Here is a 20,361-nt window from a genome sequence, read left to right on the forward strand (position 1 = left end):
ATCATTTTTTACTCGACCCACCTATTTGACGGACCTGAACTACATACTATCATCAATGTTAATTGATTTCATTATGTTTTAACAACTATATAGCCATCTGAAATTTATAGTGACATGCAGGTGGATTGTCCGGAAAATATCAAACAAAAGACTATATCTTCTTTTACTATAATGTTCGGCTGAAGTGCGAGTATTTTGAGGAACGACATCCATATTCCAACCGTGTTGAAAAGATAAAGTGAAAACAAGATCATGGAAAGGTACAAGCATCTTATACCCATAAGACAAGTCCAAGCAAAGAATGACAAAGGAACATAGTTAGCTTGAGGGGACAAAAAAGGCTGGTTCTTATGACTTCCTTATTCCACTCTTTTAACTTTTTACTACTTTAAAATTTGAAAATTTTGCAAGACCGCCTGTAGCGATAATCTTAGTAAGTGGACATACTAAATGATGTGGTAGGTTATAAGTTAAGATTATAATAAGCTGCCGGATAACAATTCATCACATCGCTAATATATCAGATATGCGAACTCTTCTCGTCTTCTCGGCCGAACCTAGTGTCTCCTCTCTGATTCTCTCATCTTCGAGTCTGAACTTCAACAAAATTGGGTTGGCTTGTTAATTATTTAAACTACCGATGACAAAAGCACCAGATACTTTCCTTTACCAAAAAAAAAAGCACCGGATACTTTCCTTTACCAAAAAAAAAGCACCGGATACTTTCCTTTACCAAACAAAAAAGCACCGGATACTTTCCTTTACCAAAAAAAAAAAAAAGCACCGGATACTTTCTTTTCCCTCGGTCAAGAATCAATTCGGAGGAGAGGTACCTGTTTGGAGAAAAGCACAGAAAAAATGAACAAAATATGAAACACAATCAAAGAATATGTAGACAAAAAAGAAATCAATTTGGAGGCAAGTTCGGCCTTGCCAGCCCCTGGCTGGGGGATGCTTTCTTAGCCAAGGTGACGCCGACCCTGCGAGGCAAGGTAGCCTCGCCGTCGCTGGGTTATCCCTTGCCCAGCGATGATGAGGTCAGCTTCACTAGTGGTCGGTAGGGGCGAGCTTCACTAGAGGACCTCGCCGGACCTCACCTTTGGCCAGAGGGAAGATGGGTAGAAACAAAGAAGGAAAAAAAGAAAAAAAAAAGGAAAAAATCAAAAACAAAAAAATTCAAAAAATATTAAAATATTGCTACATCAACATTAATCGGACAGCCGGCATCCACATTAGTACTGGCTTGGCAAAATTGGCCGGATGGACTGAATTGACACAAATGCAGAAGGTAAATGCAATAGATTTAGGGCTTTTTGGATAATTTTCCGTGCAAGCAAAGAATTAAACAAAGCTGCTTGTAGTAGAAAGAAGAGGCCAAACAAAGAAAAGTATAGAAAAATGAAGAATATATACATAGAGAGTGAACAATATGACCTCACAAATTTATTCGATCCAAGCAAACTAGCCAACTGACACACCCACCCACCCACACGACCTTGCTAGAAACAAACATATTGATTACCCATGGCTGCTTCCGACACGAGAAGCTGCACGATGGTCGACGAAGCCACCGTCCAGATCCTGTTGCAGAAACTAGATATCTTGCTCTCTCACCCGGTGCGTGCGGAGTGCTTACCGATGCAAAACCGTGCGAAGAAGGCCAAGGCGAAGCTGGCCAGGATCCAAGTGCACTTTTCCACTCAATACAGATCGTCCGAAACCACGGAGTGGTCGAGCCGGCTCCGCCGAGCCATGTACGACGCCGAGGAATTCATCGACAAGTTCTATCTCGGAGAGGCCCGCGAGAGGCACAAGGCCCTCTACATGGCCACATGGCCGATGGCCGCGCTCGTCTCCAAGTACAAGCTGTGGAGCGACTTGTCCACTCTGGTGAATAAGATGGAGGCGTTGTGTGATGAGAAGTTCTTGAAGGAGGAGGCCGAGGGCAAGAGCAAAAAGAAACCTGCTAGTTCATCCTCCCTTGCTAGTGTTTCATGGCAAGGCCAAAAATTGGCGAGGCTGACTAGTTTCTGGGATCGGCAAGCGCCTACAAACTTCTTATATCGCGAGGACCAGATGAAGGAAATAAGGAAGCGGATAGAAATAACAGAGAAGTACGAAAAATGGAGTTCGATTTGGGGCGAGCACGGAACCGGCAAGACGTCCCTCGCGAGATGGGCCTACGACCAAGCGAAGGACATGGGCTATGAGTGGCGCGCTTGGGTCCGTGTATCGGCCGGCATGGACCGGCGGGAGTTCCTGTTGGAGATTCTGAAGCAAGCCGACAATCTTGCAGGCGGCATGAAGGACATGAATATAGCTGAGATAAGGACAAAGCTGCTCTGGAAATTGGCCCAGATAAATAAATATTTCATAGTGTTGGATGACGTGCAGCCGTCCGACATGCAACTCTTGGAAGAGTTATGGATGAGCTCCCCGTTATATTCGCAGGGCCACATAATTACCACAACTCAGGACGATTCAATAGCCCAGCACACGAATCGAGGCACGAGAGCGCCGATCAAGCTAGAAAAATTGTCCGAAGACGAAAGCCAGAGGATGCTCGCTTGGAAGTTGCATAGAGTTCTCTCAAAGGAGGAGAAGGATATCCTAAGCTTTGGTCGTGGCTTGCCGCTCTATATATCCTTACTCGGTGGGTTTCTGTCCAATGTTGGAGAGGATGAACGCACGGCGTTGGCGAAAGAGGGTTCTATGACGACATTGTTAGATATACTACAATTGAGTTGCCATAAATTGCCAGACCATTTAAAACCGTGCTTCATTTACATGGCTTTGTTCCCCGTAGGATTTCCTATTCCAACAAGAAGGCTAGTGAGGCTGTGGTTGGCTGAGGGCTTATTGGATTCGCATTGTCACGACGTAGAAAGGGAAAGAACAAGGCAGCCCGAGGATGTGGGAGAGACCTTCATTCTGGAGCTCGCCGATAGGAATGTGATCGATGTGGTGAGCTGGAGGGCGGATGGATCCCCCAAAGCTTGCCAAATGCTCACCTCTCTCTATGACATGATTCGCCCGATTGCGATGAGCACGGGGTTCCTCCATGTACATGCCGCTAGCAAGTCGAAAGACGGGAACGAACGTGACCCAACCAGCCAGCAACAACAGTTGGCGGCCCAATTGCTTGAAAGAACCAAGATTCGGTGGATTGCGGAGCACACAAACATAATCACGGACGACCGCGGCGGCAGCTACCCCGCTTTGAACCTCGGCCACGTCCGTTCGTTTCTGTCGTTCTACCAGAGGAGCGGCATGCTCACCAAAGACATCAAGACGTTTCTAAGGAAGACAACGTCCAAGACTGGCTATAGCTTGCTAAGGGTGCTTGATTTGGAGGGTGTGTATAAGCCATACCTGCAAGGTGTGCTCCACAAGCTAGTGCTCCTAAGGTACCTAGGATTGAGATCCACGGTGTTGGACTCGATCCCGAGCGCCGTTGCAGATCTGCACCATCTCGAGACTCTCGACATAAAGCACACGAACATCACTTGGCTGCCGAATTCCTTGTGGAAGGCGAGGAAACTGAGGCACCTGCATCTCAACTGGTTCTACATCGACTTGGAGAACATCCTCAAGGCTTGCAGCAACAATGTCAATGCCTTGGCTCAACTCCAAACCTTAAGCGGGCTGGTTATCGGTGAAGTGAAGGAGAACTTGATGAGGGACCTCATGAGCAGCTTGACCACGCTCACCACGCTCAAGCTTTTCTTGCAACACTCGGAGAAGGACCCCTCCTCGGGCGACGCAGTGGAAACAGTGGCACATTGGATTAGCTTCGGCCTCACCAATCTCCAGTCCTTGACCTTTGGGGTGATCCAAGAACCCAAGCCCGTGAAAAAAGCCAAGAAAGTAGCCAAGCCCGCGACAGAAGCCAAGAAAGCAGCCAAGCCCGCTGAAGAAGCCCAACCCGCGAAAGACGCCGAGCGAGCGGAAGGAGCCGAACCCGCAATAGAAGCCCATCCCGCCAAAAAAGACAAGCCCGAAAAACAAGCCCAGCCCCCCAAATCGCAGATAGGCCCGTTACCGAAGCTGTCGTTGGGTGAAAGACATCACAACCTGTTGGAGCTCTACTTGCTGGGCCGACTCGAAAAACCCATCTGGACGCAGCTCTTGCCTGGCTCGCTCCGGGTTTTGACCCTGTCGGGTTCCAGGGTGGAAGCAGACGAGATGGACCAGTTGGGGGTTCTCCTGAGGAGCCTGCGGACGCTCAGGCTCTTGGCCAACTCTTTCCTGTGCGAACGCATGACGTTCGTCGAAGATGGGTTTCCCAGCCTCAAGATCTTGAAGATTTGGAATCTGCCTAACCTTGCGGAGGTGACCATTAAAAATGGAGCAATGCCACATCTCATGCTACTCGAGTTTAGGCACCTCGAGAGGTTGACAACTGTTGAAGGGATCGAGGGGCGCCGGGATTTGGAGATATCCCTAAGCGATGCTCTTGTCAGCCAACTCAGGGACCTAAAAGGAGAGACCACGAATCTGCACGTGGAAAAAGAGACCAAGACTACCGAATCTACGGACGATTACGAAGACGACGACGGGTATGTGACAATATTAAATCTCAAAAACTTTCCTTAAGCCTGATGATGAAATTGTTTTTTTTTTATGCACTTGATAATTTCAATAATTACTTTTTTTTAAAAAAAATATATAAATCAGGGAAGAAAAAGGAGAGATTGAAAAGGACAGCAAGAGGCTTGAATCCACGGATGAGGACGACAGGTACGTGACTATTTTAAATCTCAAACATGTTCTTTATGAAAATTGATTTTGTAGACTTGATAATTGCTTATGAGTGATTAAAAAGAAAGATTGTGATTTTTATCTAATAAGAATTACCCTCACTCATTCCATCAGATTAAGTCGATGCATATTACGAATCTATGAAAGCTACAATAAGTCCTACTAAAGAACACAATTTTTCTACGCTGTAAACGATCACATCACTCGTAGAAATGAGTCCTTATTATACGTTTTCCAGCCATTATCACAATATAAAATCACGTGGACAGTAGCATCCAACTTTTGTGGAATCTAATGTTGGGTTCAAAAGTAAACTTTGGAACTGACCTTACTCTCCATAGCTTACGCATGTTGGATGAGCCTTTCACCTAGCTCACGTACAAGACGTTGAAGAAGAGATAATGAGAGATTTCTTTACACTAATTAAGACCTCTCGTTTACGTTCTGTATCATGCTTCCAAAAAAGAAGCTTCTCATATAGGAAGAAATCTACAAAGTTGCTTTTGTTTTTATTTCACCTTTAGGAGTATTATTTGGAAATCTCTAGGCATGTGTAGTAGGCGAAAATTATAAAAAAAGTCTTACAAATTCAATAACAAATCTTTCAATTGTATAAATTGAGTTTTAAACCTTTTGACAATTTGTCAATTTAATCATTCTGGCCAATTTTGGCCGGAAATTACTAACGTGTATGTCTATCGTCTTACATGGCGCGGTTGTTTTAAGTGGCACGACCGATTCTAATGTAGACAATTTATTAAAAAGAATTTCCAATTTATTTATTTTATTTATTATTTATTAATTTTACACTTCTTTTCTTTCTTTTTCTTTCTTTCTCCACCAATCGCCGGGCCTTAACGACTACCGGTAATCGGACACAGGAGAGGGCCGGCCTCGAGCGAGGCTGGAGCTTGCCCGAGGTCGACGAGGTCAAGTCTCGCTCGATCTCGGCAAGCTCGAGCCTTGCCAGCCTCGAGTGAGGCTCCACCTCACCAGATCCGGCAAGGCTCGAGGTCGCCAAATCTCGGCGAGGTTGCACCTAGCCAACTCCCGACGAGGTTGACCCTCGCCTGTGGTCATTTGCCGGCCGTCGCCAAGATCTGGTGACCGGTAGAGGGAGAAAGAAAAAGAAAAAGAAAGGCAAGAAAAAAAAAAGGAAAGAAAAGAATAAGAAAGAATAATAATTTCGATTTTATAAAAAATTGTAAATATTGTTCATGCCACGTCGGACGTATCATGTAAGATGGCTAGCGTCCACATCGGCAATTTCAGATCAAAATTGGCCTGAAGGACTAAATTGATAAATTATCAAAAGGTTTAGGACTCAATTGATATAATTGAAAAGTTTATGACTGAATTGGCACAAGCGCAATAAGTTTAAAACTTTTTTGGTAATTTCTTATGCGTAATTGTGCATGTGTAATAGTGTGAAGCTTACTTATTTAGTGGTTTCTTGTTTCCTACAGTGATGACAATAATGAGGCAACGACTTCTCTTTGAATACAAACTACTACAATGATCTTCGGAGCTTAACATATGTATCTATTGCATCTCTCACCCACCCTCCTCTCTCTCTCTCTCTCTCTCTCTCTCTCTCTCTCTCTCTCTCTCTCTCTAGGTGTGCGAAGAAACAATTTCATGTAATGTTTATATTATGCGATGAACCGATGTGATGATATTCATTTAATGCAATGTACTCTTTTTTCAATTCTATGTCGGCATACACTCGGTCTAATGAGGTAAGAAAAGCACAAGATCAACAAAAAAAAAAGGTGGGGGCTCACCATCGATGAGCGCATACCACATGAGTCATGAACTAAATAACTAAATTAATCAACCACAAGCTTTTAAATGACAAAACATATAATAGGATGGAAGAAATAGAAACGTCATATATCAGTATAATTAGCACTAATCAGATGCCAATACCTCTGTTGAAGAGCCTCCTGGACTGGTCAGAGGACTTGCAAACCTTCATCTGATCATGGTAAATTTACTGAGCTTTTTGCTCAACGACCTGCGTCTAAACCACAAATATAACACCGATTAAAAAGAAGCCATACCATCTTAGATAGTTGGAGGGCGATTTCATCGCCATTCCGCAAAAGCAGAACTGCCCAAAACAAAGCTTCTCAAGAATGACACCACTGTACTTTTCCACCTATGAGATTTTGTGCTTGATTGCTGAGTGAAGTTGAGGCCAAACATCTCCTTGGAAGCTTCCTTTGGCTAAAAAAAAAAACCCCAACAAGCTTTGTGACGATTTTGGCACTCTCGGCCATGTTGTCCATATCTTTTGTGCGAGACCACAATCGGTGGGCTAACTGCGAACTTCAGCGCTTTGAATTCAAACTAATCCCCTAAGTTTGGAAGAGCATCTTTTTATCTTTCCTGGTGAGCTTCTTCTGCAACCGCTTGGTGAGCATCTGCCTCTCAAGACGAAGATCTTGCATGTTGTTCAACACAATAAAATCTCGGACTTGATATGTTCCTACTCTGAATTTAACAAAAGTAGCTTGCGTTTCCTATAGTTTGAATTCAGTATTTCAAAGCAGTGCTCTAGGTCTGACCATCTTCTAGAGCTTGATTACATAGGGAAAATTTTATCTCTAATAACGGACAACTTCCTGAGCTCTACCCCCATGTAGAGAGAATCGGTCTGATCACCTTTAAACAGAAGGAAAAAGTAGCTCCTGTGAACTAATGAGACATTGCATTCCTTCCGCAGTTTGACGATCTCCTTTTGCTTTTGAATTGTGAAAACCTTTCCAAAGGATATTCAAGCCGACATCCACAACATGTATGTTGACTAAACTTCCGTAATCTAAAGGTAGTCACCGCATACAGAGTACCTTTTTCCAAATATAAAAGCACTATACATTCAAGTGAATGGTTCTCAAAGCTTACTAGCATGTCCACATCTAAGTATGACAAGACTCATGGAGGCTAAAACCATAAATGCGCAATATCACCGCATCCGGCCATCATTTCTCATTTGTACAAAGAAAGCTAGCTTGAAAAGAGTCAAAATTTTCTTATTTTACATAGAAAAAACTTTAAACACCAGAAAGCCATGGTTTCTGTACCTCGTCCATAGTATGTTTTCCAAAAATAGTAAATAACATTAAACTCGTGCGAATACTTATAATGAATGTTGTGAATGTTTTAGCGTACTTCCGCATACGTAATGTTTATTATGAAGATAAACGGAAAGGACACGTTTTGTGCGTGACGTTCGGGGAGTCACAAAGCATGTCATTATCATGTGATCATTGAATGGAATGATGAGAAATGAAAAGAGATAAGCATGCCATTATTGTGTAATCAGTGAAAGGCATGAAAGGAGGTAAGCGTGTCGTCATCATTACCCACGTATATGATCATTAAAAGGGTAAGGTAATGAATTGTATTAAGTGATGTTGTGTATTGGACTTTGATTATTGAAATGAGTGTTGAATTTGTTGTTGATGCAAGAGTGATCATATGATTATAATGTTACCATGTACATTGTTGCTATATGATTAATCATGGAAAGTATTATAAAAAGTAATATTCGTTGCCCATATATTAGTGGTGGCGATGCCCCCAAGTTGGGATGTCTCGTGTGTCGAGATGCTCAGAAAAGTGTTCGGGATGCCTCAGGAGTCGAGATGCCCCGTGTGAGATACCCCAAAACATCACACGCGACATGTTTCGTTTCCATTATGTCTTCTAATAATTAATAGCATGCGGAAGCACGACAAAATATTCACAACATTCCAAACAAGAAATCGCAAGAGTTTAATTATACACATGTTTCTTAATATTAACACCACAAGTTATCGAATTGATGCAAATACAATACATCACAAAAGTTTTAGGAAGGTCGGGTCACCTAAAACCATCTCGCCACTCCTACACCATAAAAACTTGTCTATACAAGGCCATGCTTATAAATTACGGATTAGCAACCACGCACATCAACAATGTGACGTCTGGAATTTTCAATACTAATACTTAGGTTATAAAGCCATGTATTATTCAGCTTAGAGTTCGGGTTAGCACGTAGAAAATCTTAGTTTGGTCGTTGATCTTGTGAGGTATGGAAAATCGCGGAGGATGATTTTCCTTGTCCTTAATCGTCCTGAGTCCGATGTGTTGGAATTAAATTAATGGATGTTGACATGTATGTTGATGGTGTGGAGTAATGTTAATTGATTTACCATCATCTTAGTTGTCAATAGGGATGGACATTCTTCGAATTATATGCTTAATGATTATCAAGTTTTAGATTTACTAAATGGAGATTTTCCTAGCATCAGGCCTTGTTTACCCATAATTTCAGCGAATTTAAAATGTCATCGGTTACACTATTTACTTTAACGATAGTTAATTAATATTAATAATGACTTACTTAAATTAAGGATGAGTCACTCACTTGACCGAAGGTGAATGATTTCTCTCTTACAATTGTCGCCGTTAACTATTCTTATTTGGGTTAATATCATGAAAAACTCTAAACTGGTACACTTGTGATAAATTTACTCCAAACTATTTTTTTATCATAAAAAACCCCAAACTGGTACACTTGTGATAATTTTACTCCGAACTATTTTTTTGACTACCAAAAATCCTAAACTGGTATACTTGCGATAATTTTACCTCGACCTAATTTTTTAATATTATTTTTTTTTTCAATTTTTTTTATTTTTCTTTTCCTTTCTTTTTCCTTTCCTTTTCTTTTCTTTTTTCCTTCATCTTCTTTATCTTTGACCTATGGCCGGTCGCCGGACCGGCAAGGTCGGCCCCGCTGGCCGTTGGTGTGGCCGACCTCGCCAACAATTGGCGAGGTCGGCCTTGCCTACCCCTGGCGAGGTTTGACCTCGCCGATTGGATTAGCTTCAGGCTCACCAATCTCCAGTCCTTGATCTTTGGGGTGATCCAAGAAGCCGAACCGAAGAAAGAAGCCAAGCCCGCGGAAGAAGCTGAACCCGCGAAAGGAGCCCACCCCGCAAAAGAAAAGCCCGTGAAGAAAGAATCCAGGCCCGTGACATTGCCGATAGGCCTGTTACCGGAATTATCGTTGGCTAACCAACATCACAACCTGTTGGAGCTCTACTTGTTGGGCCAACTCAACAAACCCAGCTGGACACAGCTCTTGCCTGGCTCGCTCAGGGTTTTGACTTTGTTGGGTTCGAGGGTGGAAGCAGACATGATGCCCGAGTTGGGAGGTCTCCTGAGGAACCTGAGGACACTCAGGCTCTTGGCCAATTCTTTCCAAGGCAAAAGTATGAGGTTCATCAAAGATGGGTTTCCGAGCCTCAAGATCTTGAAGATTTGGAAGCTGCCTGAGCTTGATACGGTGATCATTGAACAAGGAGCAATGCCACACATCTCAAAGAACTCAAGTTTAGGCGCCTCGATGTGATGCAGAAAGTCGACGGGATCAAGGAGTGCAAGGAATTGGAGAATATCTGTGTGGTATTCAAAAAGGGTTCTCAGGGTTTTGTTGACGTTCTACGGAACGACATAGGAAAAGAAAAGAATGTGTACAAAATAGAAGAAATCGAGACACCTGAACTTATGGACGACGACATCAGGTATGGGACAGTATTAAATCTGAAACATGTTCTTTACACATGATGCTGAAAATTTTTTACACACTGGATAATTTCTTACTAGTGATTAAAAGAATTATTATGATTTGTATTGAATAACAATTCCCTCGACTCATTCCACTATACCAAGTCATTACATATTACGAATCTATGAAAGCTATAGCAAGTCCTACTAAAGAGCACAATTTTTCTGCACCGTAAACTATGACATCACTTATAGAAATGAGTCAGTATAACACTTTTTTCCAATTATTATCACAATATAAAATAACTAGGGAATATTTTTTAACTTTTGCGGAACCTCGTGTTGGATTCAAAAGCAACCTTTGGAACCAACCTCGCTCTTCATAGTTTATGCATGTGGAGCGAGCTTTTCACCTAGCTCTCATACAAGACGCTGAAGAAGAGATAACGAGATTTCTTTACACAAATTAAGACCTCTCGTTTGCGTTCCGTATCATATAGTTCAAGAAAATAAGCTTCTTGTATGGGAATAAAATCTACAGAGTTGCTTTCTTTTCACCATCGGGAGTGTTATTTGGTAATCTCTGTGCGTGTTCAATTGTGAATTTTTCTTATTTTAATGGTTTCTCGTTTCCTACAGGGATTACAATAATTAGGCGACGGCTTCCCCTTGAATACAAGCTACTACAATAATCCTCGGAGCTGAACGTATGTATATATTGCATCCTCCCACCCCACCTTTCTCTCTCCCAAAGTATGCGAAGAAACAATTTCATGTGGTGGTTATACTATATTATGTGATGAATTGACTTGATGACATTCACGTAATGCAAGATACTCTTTCTTCGGTCCTAGGCATCTATGTTATATGCTCAGCCCAATGAGGTAAGAAAAGCACTAGAGCCACAAAAAAAAAAGGGCTTAAATGAAGATAAGGGAGTCACAATTGATGAGCGCATGCCACATGAGTCATGAGCTAAATATCTAAATTAATCAGCCATAAGCTTTTAAATGATAAAACATATAAGATCCATTTTTTAAGATCACCTCGAAAAGAGTGATCTTGAAATCGCGCCATTTTGTATTCAAGCCTCCTCTTGTAAGTAATAAATTTAGGAAATCACCAACATATATGAATTCGTCGAGGTTCTAATATGATTCGTGGTGAAATTCATTTAATTCTTTTGATATCCTTATATGTTGTCCTTTAAATATGTGCACGACGAATAATGGACTGTGTATTCACTGAAAATTTTTTATATCTAGATATTAATGTTAAAACGTGTCTCTTATATTCATGTCAATTAGTCGATATTTATTTTGACTATATAAATTACGAGCGAAAAGTATTACGGAGTACTGAATCATGAAAAAGCGCAATTGACATTGACATGATCAACATCGTTTAACGAGAATGATGTTAATTAAGGAATTAATTCAAGTGTAATCCAATGTCACTGCCTAATTAAGAAATGCTTAAATAAATTAAAAAAATAAGTTAAATAAACTTATCGTCCGTAAATAAAACCAAAATTACCGTTGGGGACACTCTGGGTGGGGCCCCCACCTCTCGTGCCTGAGCGAGTATCAGCCGTTGATCAAAAAATAAGTTTTCACGCGGGCCTCACTCTTCATCCAACGGCCACGGCTCACCTGATTCCTCCGTGCGTCATCGGTGACGTCACTGTTCAAATCGAACGGTCGGGATCGGGAAGCGTCGGTGGGGCCCGAGTCAAACCAAAGCCCCCGTTCCCGGTCAATGGGGGCCTTGTTTTGTTAAACGGCTCCGATCTGACGGCACGGGATCCAACGATGAATCCCGCGAGCCGTGAAGATGTCTCGGCTCCGCTCAGTACTTTCCCTCCAACTTTCTCGCGGGAATTTTCCCTTCTTCTTCTTCTTTTCTCGTGATTCGTGAGCAGTCCAGAAGGAGATCGGAGCTCATGGCTACGGCTCCTCTTCGGCGGCGGCGGCGGAGGAGCTCGCCGGAGGGGAGAGCTCCCCGATCGAGCACGTCGCGTTCACCGTCCCGGCCGGGGACGACCCTTCCCTCCCCTCCGTCACGTTCCGCACGTTCGTCCTCGGGACCCTGGCGTGCTGCCTCTCCTCTCCTTCCTCAACCAGTTCTTCTGGTACCGACGCGAGCCTCTCTCCGTGACCTCCATCTCTGCTCAGGTCGCCGTCGTCCCCCTCGGTAGGCCTCGAACTCGAGAGTCCCGTTCCTGTTCGGTCCGGTTCGATTCGATTAACAAGTCTCGGAGCAGATCGAATTTGACTTTCGAGACGAGGTCGCGGGTGTATGTAATCTGCATCTGTGATGTTTTTCTACGGAGTTCCATTTTGTTTTGTACGTCCACGCATTCGGTCAGACTGATGAGCGTGCCTGACTCCAGGTCACCTTATGGCCGGAGCGATCTCGAAGAGAGTGTTCTTCGAGGGGAGCAAGTGGCAATTCACCGCTCAATCCGGGCCCGTTCAACGTCAAGGAGCACGTGCTGATCACGATCTTTGCCAACTCGGGCGCGGCCAGCGTCGACGCCATTCACATCATCAGCGCCGTCAAGATCTTCTACCTGAAGGAGATGTCGTTTCCTGTGGCGCTGGTCGTCATCTTGACGACGCAGGTCTTGGGGTTCGGGTGGGACGGGCTGTTCCGGCGGTACCTGGTGGAGCCCGCCGCCATGTGGTGGCCCCAGAATCTCGTGCAAGTCTCGTGGTTCAGGTGCGTCGCTCGTGCGTTCATTGGCAAGTGTGTTGTTTGATGAGCATGTTTTGCCTCGAAAAAATTGCAATTTTAGGAATTTCTGTTAGGTCATGGATGTTCGTCACTCTTTTCATTTCTTTCTCGTTAATTTTTGGCTAAATGTAGCTTTGTTACATGTGGATGATGCTTTGTAATAAAGTTTAAATCAATGAAAGGAAATTAAGATTGAAGAAGACAAACTGAAATCGCGTGTCTTTCCCTTTATTTCTGTTCTCATGAACATATTTTCTACGATCTTTACAGTGATCTTTTCCTATTCCCATGTCTTTATTCCGTCGGTCGATTTCTGTGAACCCGATTTCACGGGGTACTACCATTTAAACGCAGTTGATAGCTGTTGAAGTCTCAAACTCTCGCAGTTCAGAGAGTTCTTGAAGTCTAGGTTTACTTCACTTCTCTTCCCATGCTGCGCATGTGTGCATACAAATATTAGCAGCAAATTGTGTCTATTGTGTTTGATTTTAAGTCAGAGCTTCACAGTTGGGAACTACAATCACCTAATAATCATTTTTAGAGGATATATATATCTAGTAGGCATGACTTTTTGCGCACGAAGATGACTACATGTTAAGTTTCATCTGTCCTGGTAAACAAGGAGTCAGGCAACGACATTTGCTTTGTTAGCCTTCGATCATTTTGTTTTGTTCTCTTTTCTTTTGCTAGTTTCTCATATAATTCGATGTCATTATGGTTACAACTCGTGCAAATGCAGAGCACTGCACGAGAAAGAGCCGAGGCTAAAAGGCGGATTGACGCGGAACCTTTTTTTCATTATAGCCTTCATCTGTAGCTTCAGTTACTATGTACGTATCAGTATTTCAAGTATTCTTTTGGTGAATATTGCGGCAACTGTATTTACGTATCAGTATTTCAAGTATCAGCTTCAACTACCGTGGTGGGGTGTTCTGCTAGCATGTGCTCTTGCCATATTTTTCACTCTCCCTGTTGGAGTCATCACTGCAACAACAAATCAAGTGCAGATTCATCATTTTCACAAGACTTCAAGCTTGGGCACTACATGAAAATTCCTCCTCGAGCAATGTTTATGGCACAGGTTAGTCTCGTCTTTTCCTGTCCGTCACAGGTGATAGAACTAAATATATTAGTTTGATGGGTTCCTGGTGAGGGGAAAAGGATGGTTTCCCAAAATTAATCCCTCTACAATTGAAATCTGCCTGAAATTGTTGTAAAAATGGTCTTCGTTCTTTTCAGTTTCTTCGCTTAAGGTAAGAATTAATCTTCTATCAGGTGGTCGGTACTATTGTTGCAGCATTAATGCATCTTGGAACGGCATGGTGGCTCATGGATACAGTCCCTAACATTTGTAACCAGGCGCTGCTTCCAGCAGGCAGTCCATGGACTTGCCCTCATGACCATGTATTTTTTTATGCTTCAGTCATTTGGGGTCTGATTGGGCCCCGCAGGATATTTGGAGATCTCGGCTTCTACTCTTCCATCAACTGGTTTTTCTTGGTAGGGGTCATAGCTCCTTTCATTGTTTGGCTTGCACATAAGGCCTTTCCAAACAAGGGGTGGATTAGACTAATCACAATGCCCGTGCTCCTTGGCACTACAGTAAACATGCCTCCAGCTACTGCTGTTAACTACACCAGTTGGATCATCGCCGGATTTTTATCGGCATTCCTTGCTTACCGGTGCTATCGAGGTTGGTGGAGTTGCCATAACTATGTGCTGTCGGGTGCACTTGATGCTGGGTTAGCTTTTATGGCCGTCCTCCTGTACTTGTGTATGGGAATGAAGCATGTTAGCCTCAGTTGGTGGGGTGAAGATCCTGATCGATGTCCATTAGCCTCTTGTCCTACAGCTAAAGGGGTCATCGTTGAAGGCTGTCCAGTCTCTTGATGGGAAGGATCATTTGGATTGTGAATTATGTAGTTTATAGAACTCTGAGGTGTTTCAGGGGACTCTTTTGTGGATACGTGAAGCTGTAAATTCTTCAATGGAAAAATTTATAAAATTGACGAACATTATGGCTCTTTCACTACTCCTTTACCTGGAGATGCATGTAGTTGCCTAGCAGATCTTGCAGTAGTGTTGGACGAGTGACCTCAATGCATTGCCGTCGAAACTGATCGGACTCTTCTCCTCTCAAAATGGCATTCGACGAAATGTAGGGGCGGTAATTTGTATTTCAATTCTATTTAACCCTGATACAGATTATGCATTTTACCAACTTGCCAGGACACACAAAACAATCTTAAAAAACGGTAGCAGCAACATGGACCGCCAATTCCGGAGCTTGCATACCATGTGAGTCGACATTTTTACCCGAGATTTAATAGCCTGAGCTGAACTGCCTATTGGAATTCTAACGCGGGCCAAAGCACATATTTCTAACGGTGAACCGTGGCACGCTGTTGGTTAAATAGCTACTATGGTGCTGTTGCGAATATAAAGCTAAGGTAAATAATGAAATATTGTCAATAAAAGAAAAAAAGGAACTGGGTTTTGGTAGTAATATACGGTCGACTTTATCCATAATTTAGCACCTTTTGTTCCTGTGTACTCTTTTCTTATTTCTTTATATATGCAAATCTCTGTTTTATTCACCAAATAGCATGTATTCTTCAGATCCACTATACAAGTATTGGCGAGTGGGCCTACATCCGAGTCATGAAAGCAAACCAAGACACAGAGTGGTGGGCGCTTCCTTGGAAAATTCAGGGGCTTTAGGCAGTTAAGAGGAAGCTGTATTTGCAAGCTGATCTACTTTCTCTGTCTCCATCTGCTTCTGTTCCATTAGTTTTTCACATTTATCATTTCTTTCGATCTATCAGACCTCAAATTGGACCGCATCTTGTCCTTACAACAACTGCTAGCAGAAAACAAGATGCCGGTATCCTAGAACTATTATAAGAAATCAAATACTTTCACAGATGATATTCTCATCCTATTTTGATTAGCGGAAGCATGCAAGTTCCATGTCGCTCATTCGGATTCATGATGGTAAGTAGTAAGTAGGATTTGACTTCGAGAGAGGTTTCTTGAGCCAATTGCCAGACAAATTGCAAGATCTCGATTCTAGCTTATAATTGAACCACCCAAGATCATTTGTTCAAAAATTGAGAATCGCATTTCTGATTAGTTCTTTGACACATCTTTTCAAAAGTAGAGATCTCCAAAAGGGGCAAGGCCACTTTCCATATCCTCTGTTCAAGGACTTGATTTCGGAAATATGTTCAGCTCATACTAGATCAAAAATAAGCAGTCCAGCTAGTTAGCATCAGCTGTTTTGTTTAGCAATTCAAGCCATCGCCTTCTGTTTTGGGACTGCGTCTTGACCGGAAAGACCTCAGAAATAAAAAAGAAAGACCAGGAGTGCCCACTTGTTATTTGGACTTTCAGCATTACTTGACTTGGTTTAATCCAATTTCTCCACAAGTACGTCACAATCCTGAAACTGCAAAACCATGTACTGCCCTTTGATCCCAAAACCGTCTTTCTTCCAATCAATTAAAACAAGACAAAACTTATCATTATCTCATTAATGAATGCACTGTCGAAGGTATAAATAAGCTTGTCCATCACTTCCTCATGGCTCAAACCCAAACAAGAAAAATCTATCCAAGTCCTCTTCAATCTTTAGTAGATGTTTCCTTCATTATCTCTGATGTCTCCTGCTGGAAAATGGCTAGGATTTGTGACTGCAATTTGGGTCCAAGCCATTGCAGGCAACAACTACACGTTCTCCAACTACTCCGATGCGCTCAAATCTCTCATGGCACTCACGCAGCTCGAGCTCAACAATCTATCTGTGGCTAAAGATGTCGGCAAGGCGTTTGGGCTAGTCTCTGGCCTTGCCTCGGATCGATTTCCAACGTGGATTATACTTCTAATTGGATCTTTGGAGGGTCTAATAGGCTACGGAGCTCAATGGCTTGTCGTGAGCCAGCGGATCAGCCCTCTTCCCTACTGGCAGGTAAGCTATGTCCCTACCATTCCTGCGTGGAAATCACAGGCTGCGCTTTTTCAATTGTACTCTAAAATGTATTCTCATTTTAGTTAGGTCAAGTGCATTACTGCATTTCTTGACCACTCTTATGTTCAGTGATAATAGAGGTACACGTTCGGCATACAATAAAAACTAAATTGCACCTGTCAATCATGTCAGGCTCACTATTTTTGGGTCTTTCTACACGTTTAAAAATCTATTTGAGTCATGATGACTTCTTCAGTCAAGTTTTAAACGTTATCTTGACGCAAAATGACCAAAAGATTGTCAGCTCAAACAAACTCCCAGGAGGGTAATTGCGATTTTCGCAAACGAAGACCGTGCATGTAGTACACCATAGCACAACTGCACAAGAGTAACTAATCAGCATAAGCACAGAATCTGATAAAGAGCATTTTATGCAGCTTGAAAATGAAAATTAAGAGTAGTTTTGACTCTGTAGATTCCAGAAGAACATTAGTAGTATTACTTCGTTGGAATTTGGAACAGGTGATTTTTGTTCAGATCTAAGTCCCTGCCAATGTCTATGCAGATGTGCATATTTCTGTGCATGGGCGGAAACAGCACGACGTGGATGAACACGGCCGTTCTAGTGACTTGCATGAGGAACTTCCCTAAGAGCCGAGGACCGGTCTCAGGGATTCTCAAGGGATACGTGGGGCTAAGCACAGCGATATTTACCGATGTTTGTGCCGCTCTCTTCTCCTCCGACCCGTCCACTTTCCTCCTCATGCTTGCTGTAGTTCCCACAGTAATCTGCCTGGTTGCCGCTGTTTTCCTCCATAAAACCACGCCTGAAGAAGAAAAGAGTGAGACGCAGCACTTGAATGCCTTTAATGTGATCGCCATTGTTCTGGCCTCCTATCTATTGGCCTTTGACATTAGTGGTAGTCATGGTCCCGTTCTTTCTGTAGCATTTGCAATAGGACTAGTAGTCTTACTTGCTCTGCCATTAGGTGTTCCCGTATACTTTGGTATGTCCGTGTCAAAACCAAATTCCGATATTGAACAAGCAATCAGACAGCCACTTATTGCCCCACCAACAAGGCAAGAAGATTTGGTGACTGTGATGGAAACTGCCGCTCAAGGATCTGTCCAGGCAAAGCGCCAGCCAATGATTGGGGAGGATCACACAGTTTTGGAAATGGTGAAGACGGTCGATTTCTGGATACTTTTTGTATCGTTCCTATGCGGGGTGGGCACGGGAATGTGCTTCATGAACAACATGGGACAGATGGGGCTCGCGCTGGGCTACGTTGATGTGTCGATCTTCGTCTCTCTCACCAGCATCTGGGGATTCTTTGGGAGGATCATCTCGGGATTGGTGTCAGAGCACTATATTTGGTAGGCTCTACTCTTTAGCTTTACATGTGTTTGAAAGTGAATAGAACCAGCTTTCGATTTATGAATTGAGGACCGAACATATTCTTGAAGATGAGCTTTCTCTCAACATTTTCATCGTGTTTTGTTTGTCTGCAGGAAGCATGGAGCACCGAGGCCTATCTGGAATGCGGCTTCACAGATACTGATGACTCTAGGATACATCATCCTTGCCGTGGCCTTGCCAGGATCGTTCTACATGGGCTCGATTCTGGTGGGCATATGCTATGGCGTCCGCCTCACCGTGACTGTTCCAATCGCATCGGAGCTGTTTGGCCTCAAATACTATGGCCTTCTGTACAACATCCTAATTCTCAATCTTCCACTAGGTTCTTTCCTCTTCTCTGGCCTGCTTGCGGGTCATCTTTACGATATTCAAGCCACCATTAGCGACGGAGGAAGCAACGCTTGTGTCGGGCCACAGTGTTATATGCTCGTGTTCGTGATCATGGGCCTGGCTTGCGCGTTCGGTTTTGTGCTCGACGTGTTGCTCACAATTAGGACAAAGAGCGTATATGCCAGGATGTGCACCGAGCACAAATCCAAGGCTCGAATGGCGGATGAAAATTAATCCTGCATCAAGCAAATCCTGAGAAATCTTCTTCTCTTTTTCTTTTCAGGGGAATTTATTTATTACTTTCCAAGAATAAATGAATTCGAGTATGTACATATGCTCTTCAATTCACTGGCCTCGGATATGAGCATTAGTTGTGAAGAAAAATTAGTGATTGAAAATTTGAGTCTCATTCTTGATTGCTCATTGATTTCAGATGGTGAAAGAAAGATTTGTCCATTGTTCCATATACCCTGCTCACTCTTCAAATTTAATCTAAGATCACTCCAGAATGATTCTTGAAGTTAACCCATATTTTCTTTTCTCCATTCTTATTTCTGCCTTATCCATGATTGTATTGACATCAAAATGACCCATTTGTGACCATGACTTGTGGTTCATGCTTGGCCAACTAAATTGCAGAGCACAGAGAGCATGCCATGTTCAAGCAATTCCCCTTTTGAACGTAGACACAGGACAAATGTGAATGAACCTAAAACTTTGATGGAAGATTCTCATCTTCTCCTGAAAAAAGAAACCTATCTACGAGATGCATAAATTTATAATTAGTAATGAACAAGCATTACCCTTCACCTAACAAAGCTAATATATCTTCTTATTTCTCCTTTTGGACGATGATCACAAAAGTGGATACCATAGGTATATCGTCGCGATCGCAGTGACCATGGGCTATTGCACTAACACCATGAACGTGGGCATCGACCTTCAAACCGAGTGCTTTATAGAGCCAAAGCAATTTATGTATGTTGGAAAGTCATGAACCATTCAATCAGTTGAGCTCCACAGTTCAAGGGTACACATGGTATAATCTAGATGCGTTGAACATAGTTATCGAACCATATATCTAGCGAAACCCTTGGACGCAGCGACGATGATGAGGTAATACTGAGCTACTGATGAATTAGGTTATTAGATTCTATTACTTTCTCCACTCACTCGCGCTCAAACAATATTGGTTCATTCTGCAAAGGTCCTAGATATTGAAAAGGCTTGAAAGCCATCTCTCTCTTATCTCCCACAAGAACAAAAAAAGTCGCGGTAGTCTTGATTTTTTCTTTTTAGCTTGGTTCATTTCAGCCCCACAGACGCTGGGGTAAGGACTCAATCGTCTAAAGGACCACCAAACTGGAATCCAATGTCATGTCTCGGAGGTGCCTCCTTGCATTTGGCCTTTTCAGCTTTTCCTATCTTCCTTTATCTTGTTCTTCCGTATATGTCCATGTTTGCTTCCTTGTCAAAGCAACAATGATGTCTGAATGATCTCTAACTTTGTACACTCGACCGACCACCATCATGTAGTTTTCAGAAATTTTTCTTGGGGGGGCATGAATGTGAAAGCAGAGGGCCT

The 20,361-nt window shown here is 42.9% G+C and overlaps 2 protein-coding genes and 1 pseudogene across 2 annotated transcripts; all 3 read left to right on the top strand.

Moving 5' to 3' along the window:
- The first annotated feature begins 1,315 nt into the window (after positions 1–1,315).
- LOC115663669 (putative disease resistance RPP13-like protein 2) lies at positions 1,316–6,453 on the top strand. Its single transcript, XM_030585655.2, has 3 exons — positions 1,316–4,559; positions 4,678–4,740; positions 6,228–6,453. The coding sequence occupies exons 1-3, from the start codon at positions 1,525–1,527 to the stop codon at positions 6,259–6,261; spliced, it is 3,132 nt and encodes a 1,043-aa protein (XP_030441515.2). The 5' UTR covers positions 1,316–1,524; the 3' UTR covers positions 6,262–6,453.
- A 5,681-nt stretch (positions 6,454–12,134) lies between these two features.
- On the top strand, positions 12,135–15,083 carry LOC115663668 (oligopeptide transporter 7-like; annotated as a pseudogene).
- Positions 15,084–15,229: 146 nt separating this feature from the next.
- Positions 15,230–19,195, top strand: LOC115683625 (protein NUCLEAR FUSION DEFECTIVE 4-like). Its single transcript, XM_056320438.1, has 4 exons — positions 15,230–15,509; positions 15,679–17,026; positions 17,592–18,403; positions 18,539–19,195. Exons 2-4 carry the CDS (start codon positions 16,697–16,699, stop codon positions 19,008–19,010), a joined length of 1,614 nt encoding a protein of 537 aa, XP_056176413.1. The 5' UTR covers positions 15,230–15,509; positions 15,679–16,696; the 3' UTR covers positions 19,011–19,195.
- Positions 19,196–20,361: the final 1,166 nt, after the last annotated feature.

The sequence above is a fragment of the Syzygium oleosum genome, unplaced genomic scaffold (genome assembly GCF_021117445.2).
Source record: "Syzygium oleosum isolate NSW1041296 unplaced genomic scaffold, Sole_v2.1 Sole_v2.20, whole genome shotgun sequence".
Classification (NCBI taxonomy): domain Eukaryota; kingdom Viridiplantae; phylum Streptophyta; class Magnoliopsida; order Myrtales; family Myrtaceae; genus Syzygium; species Syzygium oleosum.

Bases quoted from the DNA above. Each gene is read 5' to 3' on its own strand.
- LOC115683625 (XM_056320438.1), top strand. From the start codon at position 16,697: ATGTTTCCTTCATTATCTCTGATGTCTCCTGCTGGAAAATGGCTAGGA. The intron at 17,027-17,591 runs GTAAGCTATGTC...ATGTCTATGCAG, and splicing joins GCCCTCTTCCCTACTGGCAG to ATGTGCATATTTCTGTGCAT. The intron at 18,404-18,538 runs GTAGGCTCTACT...GTTTGTCTGCAG, and splicing joins GTGTCAGAGCACTATATTTG to GAAGCATGGAGCACCGAGGC.
- LOC115663669 (XM_030585655.2), top strand. From the start codon at position 1,525: ATGGCTGCTTCCGACACGAGAAGCTGCACGATGGTCGACGAAGCCACC. The intron at 4,560-4,677 runs GTATGTGACAAT...TATATAAATCAG, and splicing joins GATTACGAAGACGACGACGG to GGAAGAAAAAGGAGAGATTG. The intron at 4,741-6,227 runs GTACGTGACTAT...TGTTTCCTACAG, and splicing joins TCCACGGATGAGGACGACAG to TGATGACAATAATGAGGCAA.